The sequence below is a fragment of the Pleurodeles waltl genome, chromosome 11 (assembly GCF_031143425.1).
Source record: "Pleurodeles waltl isolate 20211129_DDA chromosome 11, aPleWal1.hap1.20221129, whole genome shotgun sequence".
Taxonomy (NCBI): Eukaryota; Metazoa; Chordata; class Amphibia; order Caudata; family Salamandridae; genus Pleurodeles; species Pleurodeles waltl.
Window position 1 is genome coordinate 982,986,638 of NC_090450.1, and position 13,014 is coordinate 982,999,651.

Below are 13,014 nucleotides of genomic sequence, written 5' to 3' on the forward strand. Positions count from 1 at the left end.
ATATCCCCATTCTACAGTCTCACAAACGCTACCTGCAGTTTCAGGTAGGCCAGGAGCACTTTGTTCTCTGTGCTCTCCTTTGGCTTAACTGTGCACTTTGGGTGTGAAGATGGTGGTTGCAGCCCATCCTCGAAGAGTGGAAAAACCAGTCTTCCAATACTTCAGCAATTGGTTACTGAAAGAGAGCTTGCCTCTAGCAGTTATAAATCTCCTCCTCACGATGTCTAACCTGCATACACTGTTGGGCTTTTCCATCAGTGTGCCAAAGTCACACCGGACTCCTTCACAACAGCTACCCTTCATTGAGGCCTCTCTGGATAGTGCTACTCTGAGCCTTCCCTCTGCCTCAACGAGTACAGGACATTCAGGCATCCTGATGTTTCAACCCTTGACCTGGTTCTCAGGGAGGGCAGCCCTAAGGCTTCTTGGTTTCCTGCATCTTCTTTGTGGACTATATGACGTGTGGGCTTTGCGTGGGATCTGAAGTCTCAGTTGGCTTAGCACCATGGGGTGCTATCGGAATCCATCAAGGTGTCCGAGAAGACCTGCAGTAATGGCTGCTTAACTGCAATTAGACCAGCGGCAGACACCTCTCCTTGGCCCACTCCGAGCTAATGGTTGTGCAGAGGATCGTTGCTGGGATGTGGAGGTTACCTGGGATAGGTGGTGATCAGAGGACTCTGGTATCCAGTGGAGACTCTCTTTCACATCATGCTTTTGGAGTTGCGAGTGATTTGCTAGGCACTGAAGGTGTTCCTTCGCCACATCATGGTTAGGGGGTAGTGGGATGCAGGTTCTCACAGAAAGCACTACTGCAACGTGGTATTACAACAAACAGAGCAAATTGGGGTTGTGGGCACTATACTAGAAGGATCTATGTCTCTGGAAGTGATTGAACGTTCAGGGCTTTTCCCTGATTGCCAGGCACCTGGCTGGATCTTTAAATACCAGTGCACACAAACTCACCTGACGTTGCCTAGCAGATCATGAATGGTAGTTACACTCGGAGGTGGTACAGGGCATCTTCCAACGATGGGAAGAATCCTGGCTCCATCTGTTTGACACTGCAGAGAATGCACAGTATTAATACGTTTATGCTGGAGTTCTCAAGACCGTTCTCTCCACCCTACATCTCACCTGGGGCTCGGGAATCCTGTATGCCTTTCCCATTCCCTGTCTGAAAAAGATCAAGAAAGACCAGGCAGGCCCACGCCATCTTAGTAGCTCCTGACTGAGCGAGGAGAGTTTGGTATCCGGAACTTCTGACCAGGAGCATTGTCCTCCGGTCCGGCTTCCTCTTCAATAAGTTCTTCTGTTGCAGCAGTGCTGGGTCCTGCATCCGAGCCTACACAATTTGAACCATCCTGTTTAGAGGTGGGTGTGGGAACCAGGTGTCTATCCACCAAAATGGTCTTAGCAGGGCGCTTGGAGAAGTTTACCTGGTTTTGCCCACAGAGCATTCAACCATTGAATGCACAATTGTCTGACATCTTGATGTTTTGTCTGCCTTTAACCCAGCAAGGCATTGCTGTGGCAACAGAAGAGGGTTATCGAAAGCCCTTTTTACGTTTGCCAGGTAAGCTGTCCCTGCTCAAATCACCTATTGTGATGACTTTCTTGAAAGGACTGACCCATATGTTCCCTCCTACGTCCCCACACTTTTTTGTAATACCACAGTGGGACCTTAATTTGATTCTCACCTACTCTTTGAATCGAAGCACAGTTGTCCTTTACGCTTGTTGACCATCAAAACAGTTTTCCTCATTGCCATTACATCTGCAAGGCGAGCGAGTGAACTCCAGTCCCGGGCATCCAACTGCCATGCACATCGTTCTTCCAGGACACGTTGGTCCTCCGGATGAAAGAAACCTTCCTGCTGGAGGTAGTTCTCTTCCAAACAAGGCAATAATCCATCACCTCGCCGGATTTCTGTGCTCTACCTCACCCCTTTAAATGAGGAGGAATGGCTCCACCATTTTGACCCCAAAAAGGCTGTACGTTTTTAAATTGATCAGACTGGAGATCTTCTAGATGGTCAACTATTTCTGGGTTTCTTTAACCAAAAAGCAGCTCCAAGAAGGCTTGTACTCTCATTCCACTCTCATTCCAGTGGCAGCAACAAAGCCTGCTATCACTGTGCTGGCATGTGGTGTGATTGTCTGCTTCTTGGGTGGCCTCCTCACATTCACGAAGCAATACTGTATCGATGACCAGATCCACAGAAACAGACAATTCATCCGATCTGTTGTGCAGGATTTTCCAGTCTGAGCCATTCCACAGACCCACCATCTGGGGAGGGACTGCTTTGGAATCTATTCACAAAGTGAGGAATCTGCTGATAGAAGTCACTGTCAGAAGAACAAGTTACGTACCTTCGGTAACAACTTTTCTGGTAGAGACTCTTCACTAACCAGATTCGTCACCGACCCACCCTCCTGCCTGTACTGTAAAATAAACATGTACAGCCCACTAATAAGGCCTCAATTCAGAGAGTTGCACACAGAAGTATTCTGATTTCTATCAAATAGTGCAGCCAGAGATCAGAAAGGAACTGATGTCAGTGTGCAGAGGAGTCCTAGATGTAGTGTCCACCAAATGATGTGCTGGAGAATTGCTATCAAAACTCTTTGGATCCAGTCTGGCACCTCGGGGGGGGGGAATTCACAAGGCAAGGGGGGGAATCTCTAGCAGAAAAAAGCATTGCTGGAGGTAAGTAGTTTGTTCTTTTTGTCACAAATAAATAAACTTAAAAGGCCTTATGGCATGCGCTCATGGCAGCAAAATGTCCCATTTTTATTGCTGATAAAGATGGAAAGTCTGAAACCTACTCAACTAACGCAAGCTACAGATCTTGCTCCTGGTTTCCATGCTGTGGACCAAACATTTTCAACACGGCATAGATGGACATCCTCTTTTCCAAATAAATCGATCTCCTCCACTGCTTTAAGATGGATTATAATGGGGTCTTACCACTGGACAAATAAGCACCCTTGTTTGTAAGTTGATTAAAATAAGTTGGCTTTTGTATTATTCATTTTTATAAATAGTGTGTCTGTATGTATTTTTTTTTTTTTACTATGGTAATATGCCCTGTTCTTCCACAGTCGTATGTGTGGGTGTTTATTATGGTTATTATTTAAATGTTGATCTATTTTTTTCCCTTGTTACAGTTGGCCAAGTCCCGCGCTACTTAAAGGAAAGCACAAGACCCATTCCTTTACACCTGGCTCTCCAAGCAACTCCACCCCCGGCAGGAACAGTCCTTTGACAAACAGCCCCAGCAAATATGCTAACTCTTCAGACTATGCCAGCCCTGGTCGATACAGCCCAGCCTTTGCAAGCCAAATCCTTCTGTCAAAGCTGCGTCACTTTTCTGATCCATCTACCCTCTAGAACAGGAAGACCGCTGTCCAGGGGCTGGAAGTTACGTGTCTCTGTAACTTATGCTGTTGCTCGAGTGACAGAGAAGAGTGATAGCAATCCTGGCCAGAGCCCCTCAGGCCGAATTGTTCGTTCTCTTGAACTTGATATCTCACTCTTTATCCCGTGGTACGAGGGTAGTGGTAATCCAGTGATCCTGTAGGTAAGCTGTAACCCTAAAGTGTTAGACAAGTAGTACTATTCAGTCTACTACACAGTGGAAAATCCTCAGTAGGCTTATGGCCGTCAGCGAGTGTGGTGTCCTGTATCGGGCTAGCTGCCTGTGAGTGGCAGAGCACACCAAATCAGCAAAGATCAGCGAAGAGCTCGCAGAGGAGACTGGGGCTGCTAATGTGGCACAAGTTTATTGGTATTTAGTTATTGTCTGGTTTTCTTGCACACTTTTGCCACAGGGAAGGAATCCTACTTGCATTGGTTAGACACATCTGTGAGCAGATTCATTGCTTTTTTAGGCTCCTGTATTGAAAGACTCCTTAAGTGACTGCTGCAATGTTGGCCCTTCACCATAATCTTCGGTGGTACTGTTAGCTTCAGGTTGAAACCCCTGATCATTGTTTTCCATCTCATGCCTCCATCTACCTTTTTCAGAGGGTTTGTTATGCCACAGAACATATTCAGCAATAATTTGGAAAGTAACCCCTATCTGAAGAGTGGGACTGACAACAGTTGAAAACGTAAGCACATAATGTACATGCAAGATCATGGGACACATATGCCTGCACAACGCGGTGTGGGGTGTAACCTTCATAGAAAAAAAGCCCAAAGAGCTTCTCAGAACCACTGTGACTTAATAACGTTATTAAAGTGATTTCAAAGAATTGATGGCTAACTGGCTTGTGCAGCATTCTCTATCTTTTCAACCAGGCCTGGTGTGTTTCTTGAGTGATTGTGGCCCCTGCTCTATAAATGTACCCTTCGGGCAGTGCTGCCCTCACTGGACCTGCATTCCACTTCAGATTTGAAGGAGTGCTTGTGGGCATTCTAGCACAAATGGGTTATAAATTACTAACTAGTTCAACTGTTGGCTTTTTCATAAGAATTGTGACCTTTCACCTTTGTGGTCTGGTTGTCATTCAAATAATGAGCTGTGGTGTCTATCATGAGTGGCAGGATGTCAGTAATGCCTCTTTTTGCTAAACTTCCATGAGGTTGGTGTAGTCGCCAGTTATTTTTTGTTGAGGTCAAGTGGGGAGTAAAGGAGGTGCTGTAAAACTGCCTTGTGAAAAGACTCTTCCTTGTTAAAAAGAGAAAAGTTTCATGTAACCAGTGTTCCTGTAGATGTTGTTCCTGTGAAATATTTTTGACGCTGTATAAATTGTTGTAGGCACTTTTCTGTTCTGTTTTTTGTCACACAATAGCAGGAATATTTCTAAAACAAATGACTGTTACAAGAAGTGTACACTATATCCTGCCTTCTGTAGCGTAGTAATAATAGCATGGTGTGAGCAAAATTCCTCTAGTTGCTCATGACCAGTGTTTAAGCATTTACACTAGAAGGGTTATTATTCATACAATGCACTCTTGGATGTAGCGAAAGCTGCTGTCCTTTCACTTGTTCTGTATGGCTGCTTCAGATATCTGTTTTAAACAAATAGGTGCATTAAAAATCACGGCTGGGGAGGATACATTGACTTTTCATTTTACCCCAGTAGTGCCCATATAGTCCCTTTATTTGCTCGTTTTTAGCAAGCTGTGGCCATCATTATATAAAAAAGGAGGCATTGAATGCCGACTGTATAGGTTGGGCGCAAAGCACTTTCTGGGTCTGTGGCCATATTCACTTGTCTGTGGGACCAATACACAATGTTTAGGGGCTATATAAAGATAATGGCTCTACCATGCATATTTTTATAGAGGAGTGTAACAGTGCAGCTTTTGGAAATGTAGTGGTTTAATTTTGTCTACCTGTTTCTTGGCCAAGCAATTCATATGTTAGCTGCATTTTCTCGCACAATGGACAAGAAATAATTCCTCTGCTCGAGTCGAGCTGTAGCTGTATAACCTGTGTGTAACTTGTTACTCTAATTTCAAAACTGTACCTGATGAACATTTGCAAGCTTTTTAGTGCCTTGTTTGTAAAATATATACATATTTTAATTCCGTTTGGTGCTTTTTTTTTTTTTTTTAAGTGCTGGTTGAAATGGAGCACACTTGTAAAAATGTTCCACAGGGTTATTTTTTAATTAGCAAAGCCTCTTGTGTAGGTCACTGTTGTTTCCAAGTGCACATGAAATCTGAAGCTAAGGTATAACACAGTCACGAAGTCTGTTTTTTGTTGACTGGTGAAGTATTGAAACTATCCTCCAAGGCCAGTCACCCCTTTTCTTGCACTCTTGTGTAAGCTGAATTCTGGGACAGAGTGGTGCCTCTCCTGAATAGTTACGACCAAGCACCGTAGTGGAAAAGCTTCAACAAGCATTTTACTCTTATGTCCCACACCCTTCCATTAATTGTGTAGGATAAGCCCTCACACACTCGATAGATTTGATCGCAGGAACAAAACTCCCTTCTTATTTTTTATCTAGTTTGAAGGCTATAAAGAGCCTACTTTCCTTGGCTGATTTGGTGCATTTATTTCACAAACGTGTTTGTTCACTCATAAGTAGCACGTCCAATACAGTTGTGTAATCAAATTAAATTGCACCAAGTGGTTGTTTCCTGAGGCAAGCATATCTTTCACAGGATGCTCCAGACTGAGTACTAAAACCTAAAATATGGTGCTTTCATATCCCAGATAAAGTTAGACACTCAGACTAGTGCAGTCATCTTAACATAACCCAACACAGACATAATTATAGTTGTGTGTGCATGGGCAGTTCAACTTTGGATGGCCAAGTAGCAATTCAAAATTCTGTATTTCGGGCTTGTCTTCTTCCCCCATCTACAAATCCTTTTAGTTCATCTCTCTACCTTGCCATAATTACTTTGGAGTGAATGGCAACAGGTGGGGAATCTCCATTTCCAAGGGACAAAATGGAGCCTCCTTCTTCTGTGTCTCTTCCATCATTCATAAGCATGGCCATCCCAATCCACTGTTAGTGGAAACCAAGTTCTTATTTAATGTAAGCCCAGGGAAAACTGTTTGCAGGGAATTAAGGGTGGAAGAAAATTATACTGATTCACGTAGGTTTCAAAGTCCTCAAACTGACAAAGGGAATTTTGAGCTGAGGAAGTGAAATCACTGCAGTTGGGCGCCATACATTTGACCTGAAAGGAGTTCATTCTTGCCTTATTAGATCTGTTAAATTCAGACATTCACTCCATAAACTTAATGTATTTACCAAATGTATTTGTTCTGCAAATTGAGGTACCATTATTCCATGAAACAGTTTAGCAGCAGCCCCTGCCTTTGAGCAAAAAGTGTTCATTACCATCCTGTCCTTAGATATTCCTTGATACCCATAGTTCTCTCCAGGATCGCCGTGGTGGAGCACCTTCGTGGTTGAAAAACTCATATTTGAATGATGTCTCTGTACCCTTGAAAAAAGCTTGGGTTTGTCTGTATAGGAATCTAAATTCTTATTGATTCCATCTGGTGCATGGATTGGTTCCTCAAAGAATCACATGCCTTAAACAGAGGTCCAATTAAAGACCCACTACACTGTGATTTAGGAGAGCCATTCAAAAAGAACCTGCCTACTCCAGGGCCTTCAGCTTTAGCTCTGGGATCTAAATGTACCCACTGTCACAGTCTTCAACATAAGAGGCTGCTAGTCAGTGTTCAGGAGCTATTAGAACAAGATCCTAATTATTAACATTCTTAAGTTTATTTTGTAGCTCTGTAAATTAATTGAGCAGGAAGGTGTTTCAGGCGCAGAGAGAATGTTATTGTAATCTTTTATGTAATGCAATGGAAACACTCATTCCATCCCTTTACAAAGGTTACAGGTACTGGATGTAAACAAGTAGGATCCTGATTTGCCCACCTGATGTTTCTTTTGTTTATTTGCCAGCTCCCTGACAAGTGCAAAGCTTTCTCCAATTCTTATTTTTGGCCATTGATTTGTGCAAGAAAAACTCCGGGTCTGGGGAGGGGGCCGACATTATTTGTTTATGAACAAAGGAGTGCTTAAGCATTTCACTATGCTTCAATCTTTCTGGGAACCCCATTGGCTATAGTGTGTCCTATATTGTTTCATATCCAAACAGATCACCTGAAAAGGTTCGAATCCTAGGGTTCTAGACTTCAAGCTATATCGGTCCTAAGCTCTGTATGGTCTTTCACTGACCCTGGTATTCTAGAGCATATCTTCTCCCAAATGGCTGCCTCCCCTGCTATTTTGAAGATCATCTTTAGCTCAGATCTGTCTACTCCTTTCAAATGCCAGCCTAAGATTTATTTCCTACTTCCCTTTTAATGCATCTAATGACACAAACATTTGCCAAACTTTCATATTTTCTGTATCCTTGAGTTTCATTCTAGTCAGTGAACTGAGTTGGGGAGGCTAACCTGATGGTGTATCATTTAAGTCTGTAATCCTCTCAGTCAGTGGCTGAACATCCTACACCTAAATGAAGGGAGCTAAAATTACTACTGCAAGTAGACCACTGCCCATTTTGGGACATAAGGGTGTAATTAATATGAAGCCATTTTATCATTAACAGAATGTAGCCTTTGGAGGTTAGCAATGACAGACTGCAAAATGCCATGTAGGTGGTATTGTATAGTTCTGTCTATTGCGAGGTTCTTGTTTGTTATTGTTTAATTCCTCCTATGGACCTTAGATGTGTTTAAATGAAATTACATCCATGCAGTCTATAAGGTACTAGTTTACATTTTTTAAGATCAGAAGGGGACATCACTTGGAGAAGCAAAAAAGTAGAGAGCCCTAAGCACTGCTGTTTCTGGGCAAGGACGATGTCACCGGCAAAGATTATTTTATAAATATATATAAATAAGAATCTTTTGTTACTTTTAAATCTTGAAGAGTGCCACCTCCAGTGTCCAAAATTTTTCTTTGTGTTTAAAGATCTTTTGTTTGTGCTCTGGCCTCCCTACTTGCACGTATTTATGTATTTTTTAATTCTTGTAGTTTAAGAAAAAATGTTTATGTACTGGAGTTAAAATAAAGATGCACACAGTATAGTTCACATGACTCATTCTCTTGAATCTTGAATGATAAACAAGGTGTGATCCCTATTCCCCTAATTTATCCCCTCCCGAATTTCCTGTAAACTGACCTCCTGTGTGCTCATAGCTGGGAAATGTATTCATATTTGTGTTGTCTAAATAATTTAACCACACTGTTTGCTCTTGACCTTTGTCAGTCACCCTGCTGTTCAGTTGATACTTATATGTTCTCATCAGTCAGATCAAATGTGCTATTGTAAGGATACTTCTACGTGCAAATTTCTCCCTAGTTCATTATACTCAGATGCCTCACTGAATGTGGAAACGTTTTTTTAGCTGTCTCTTGCTGGTAGGGGGTGTTGGCTCCATCTCTGCGTCAAAAGTGACACCAGGGTGACGTCACTAAAGCCATATAGGGCCCACCATGATGCACTGATGTCAGCTCCCTCTTTTCAACGCCCTTCAGTGTGGATGTCGTCAGCATCTTTCAAATTCTTTTCAGTGCATCACTTAGGATGTTACCTAAAAAGTCCAGATTCCAACCTGCAGTGGACAATCTGTCGATTCCTTGTCAATCCATTTCTCCTCCTTGATCTAAAGGGATGTCATGAGCCCTATTAAATATACAATATTAAGAAAAGAGTAGATTATTGGATTACCCCGCATTAGACTGATTGTTATTGCCTCATCTGCCTCTAAAGGGCATGAAAAAAAGGATGGGGGAAATGATGTCTCCGCACCATGGTGGGTGCTATACTGCTACACTGGTCTCACGTTTGGAACTGAGATGAAGCCAACACCCTCTACAGGCGCAGGAGAGCTATGGAAAAGTTACTGGACCCTATCTGTCACCTGTGGATATTAAACAGATGAAAAATCTGCATGTATTGTGTCCCCCAGAAAGAGCACTAACTAACTTTTTATTCAACCTCAAAACTGACCTCATCCCGAGATGGTATTTGCGGTTTCTCGTAACACAAAAAAAATAGTTCATGCTGTCAGTTAGTATTGGCATGCAGCTTCCAAAGAAGTGACATTTCTTTGAGGAAGTAGAACCTTTGTATACTATTGCAATTCCGCTTTCTTCTGTGGGCCATCCCTGCAAAACCGTATTATCTGAAAAAACAGCTTTCTGGATTATTGGACCAGCATTTATTCTAAGCCAAGCTTCTGTGATTAGTAAATTGAAATTGATATCCAGCAACAGGTTGTAGATATGTTACCTGATTTGGCCCATGGATGTGTAGGGTTTGTGTTGTCGGGCTGGTGACTTTGAGGGGAAAAGTTTTGGAGTTGGGGGATCTGTTCGGTAAGTGAAATATCGTGCAGGGTTGGAGGTTTATTGTAGTTGAGAAGGATAGAGAACGGTTTGAAGGGTTGGGGAGATAGATGAAGGAACGGAAGGAATAGTTCAGGAACAGCATACAGTTGGGACAGTGGAGGGGTAATTTAGGTAGTGTGAATAAATTAATGTACAAGGAAGAAACTTCGCTTTTTTGGATCTTCTTTTGAGTCCTGTGAGTAGAGCTCTATAAAGAAAGTGTGATAAAATTAAATGAAATACTTGTTTACAAGCATTTTGACAGCTAAGAATGATTGAGAAGCTGTGTTAACTAGTTAGAAGAACAGTTAAGAGGGATAAGTGAGCAGGGTTGAGAGGGTATGGAAAGGTGGGAGACCGTTCTTCTGAGAATCCATTGCAGAAGGCCGATAGGAAAGGAAGGTGCTTATACGAAAGGGGAATGAGTACTAGATAATTAGTAGGATAACAGACAGATCATCCAAAACAGATACATGTGCAGATGGAGAGTTTGTCGGGAGGCTCTAGCAGGAATATAAATTAATGCTGAAGTTCAGAGTAGTGTGTGGTCGGACCTGGGGGCAGGAGTAAATGTTCTGTGTAGCATATGACTCACAAGATTGGGAACAGTCGACAAGTACATTTAAGCAGAGGAGGCCTAGGCGGTCAGTGAGCCTTAGTTATGAGCAAGGAATTTATGCAAATGGAGAGGATAGATGGAAGGGAAATAATGAGGTGGAAAAGTTGACTGGAAAGTGTGTTAGGAATGTGTGTGTCAGTGGGAAGGCATGGTGAAAGCGTGAGGTGGTAAAAAAGTAATGTCAAAGTAGTGGAAGGAAGTAAAGGGGGAAGAGGAACAGTGGGATATGGAGGTTAAGAATGGTGAAAGTGAGTTGATAAGTTGGATGTGGAAAGATGCACAACCAAAGAATTTGTTTTTTATTGAATGTGAAATTTCCCTGGTGTTAACCTGTTGAACAACAAATCCTTTGATATTTATTATAGTTCTAGCACTCTGCCACAGAGAAAACAGCCTTCTTCCTCATGATATAAAATCCATTTTTTTTTTTTTAAATGGCAAACCTCAGCATAAACATACTTCAGATTGTAACTAATAGCAGTGTAGGAGGAAGTACATAGTTATGAAAAGAAGTGTCATTTAATTCCAGAGTGCTGAACTGTGAATGCCACAGCAGGTAAGTTTTAACCTGCACATACCTCATTGAAGCACTGCTTACAACATTGTCCAAGAAGAAATCTAAACTGACTTCGACTTCGCTTCGTCCATCAGCCGTAGAGACAACTTCAGAACATTGGCGTTCCAGGCACGGTTCTGCTGAATGGATGCAAGGTCAGACTCCACACCTCCCTTCATTTCTGGGAGCCGGAGTGACCCCCACTCAAGCCAGGGACTTTCACGAAGCCATGCGCCATGTATTTAAGTGGACCAACCCCTCGCGCATGCCTTCGGGCCCCACGTGGTCGGAGGAGGCCACATCACGTTCCACGCCGGTGGCTTCAGCCTCCTCTCTGATGGGGTCTTCCGGATCTGGACCGGCGCTGGTCATACGCAGGCAGCCTTCTCCGGCGCCAGTCATGCGGCCGATGCTCCCGGCCATGCCAATCACTTTCTGATTCTTGGTGATTCGGAACGTTGTCTCAGGACTCCAATTCTGGCACCAGCGGCACACACAGGTGCCAGATCATTGCCTGAGCCTTACTTTCAGCAACCAGGCATGGAAGAAGATCGGGAGCAGTCACTGGACCCTTTAGAACACCATTTAGAAAGGTTTATGGACTGGTATAAGGAACTAGGAGAGGCCAGTGGATTAGACACCTCTCCAGATACTGGCTTACTCTTCCCCCCCCTCCCCCACCGTGGCTACGGAGGGAAGAGCTTCCTATGTAATTGTGGTGCGTAGGGCAGCGGAGCTCTTTGACCTCGAACTATCCTCAGTCTCTGTCAAGACAAATCTCTTGACTGAAGTGCTTCAACCTGGGGCTTCCACTTCCGATCTCCTTCTGCCCCTTAATGATGCACTTGCTGATGTCCTGCTGTGAACTTGGTCCAGTCCCAGCACATGGGCTCCTGCAAATAGGACAATTGCCCGCCACCATTGCCCTGCACCGGGCGACCCTAGTTTCCTCAGCTAACACCCTACCACTGGGAGTTTGGTAGTGCAAGCCTCAACTTCCCTCAGTGCATTCCCTTCCGCAGACAGGGAATCCAAGAGGCTAAACCAGCCTGGGAAGAAGATGTTTTCTTCCACCAGCCTGGCATTGAGGTTGGTGAACACCTCATGTTTATTGGGCTGTTTCTCGCACACCTTGTGGGATACAGTTGCATAAGTGCTGGCACAGATCCCGGAGGAGCCCGGGGCCATCGTCTTTCAAGTAGTAAAAGATGGGAGACGCGCAGCAAAGTTCATCATTAGATGTGGCCTTGATACGACTGATTGGCTGGACAGAGTGCTTGCGTCAATGGTGGCCTTATGGCACCATCTGGCTTTTCGGGGAATGTCCAGACAAACCTTATCGACATGCCCACCGACAGGACTCACTTGTTAGGTGAGAAGTCAGACTCCGCACTAGAGCACTTTAAGAACTTTCGGGCTGCGTCCAAGTCCTTGGGCCTTTCATCGATCCCTCGTCCACTGTCTGCCTTTCGTGGCCACTGATGGGGTGTACCACCAGGCCACTCCTATGCCAGCCACAGAACTGCCCATTTATCAACATGGAGCGTCCAAAATATGTGCGACAACTCAATACGGACGTCACGTTGATCCTAGTGATGGTACTTCACAAGTGTTTTTAGACCTTTTGAGTGCGAGAATCTGTAGAGGCCTTCAAGCCACAGTTTTGCCAAGTTTCCCAAGCTGTGCGAGGTACTAGGTCAGGAGTCTTCCAGCCGATCATTTGCAATAAAGCAGAATAATGCAGGTAAGTCATCTATTCAGTTTATTATGTTTGTTTTTATTTAAATCTCCACCATATCCTTTCTTCCTAGTGCTATACAACCAGGAGTGCGTAGAGTTGGTGAACAGTGCTCAAAAGATAAACATCTCCCTTTGACGCCTTGGAAACCTATTCCCATTATAAGTGTAAAAATGAAGGAAACATTTATTCTTGCCCGGCAGAACAATCCACCTGTTTTCTGGCACCAAGAGCCCGGAGTATGTGAGGTCGGTGAACGTCAGTAAAG

General features: G+C 43.8%; 1 protein-coding gene across 2 annotated transcripts in view; it reads left to right on the forward strand.

Annotated features, from left to right (window-relative positions):
* Nucleotides 1–8,530, forward strand: part of ANKLE2 (ankyrin repeat and LEM domain containing 2) — a 56,179-nt gene extending 47,649 nt beyond the window's left edge. For both annotated transcript variants that reach the window (XM_069215268.1, XM_069215267.1), the window contains exon 13: nucleotides 3,171–8,530. In XM_069215268.1, coding sequence (XP_069071369.1) covers nucleotides 3,171–3,393 — 223 coding nt within the window. In that variant the 3' untranslated portion in view covers nucleotides 3,394–8,530. The remainder of the gene's footprint in view (nucleotides 1–3,170) is intronic.
* Nucleotides 8,531–13,014: the final 4,484 nt, after the last annotated feature.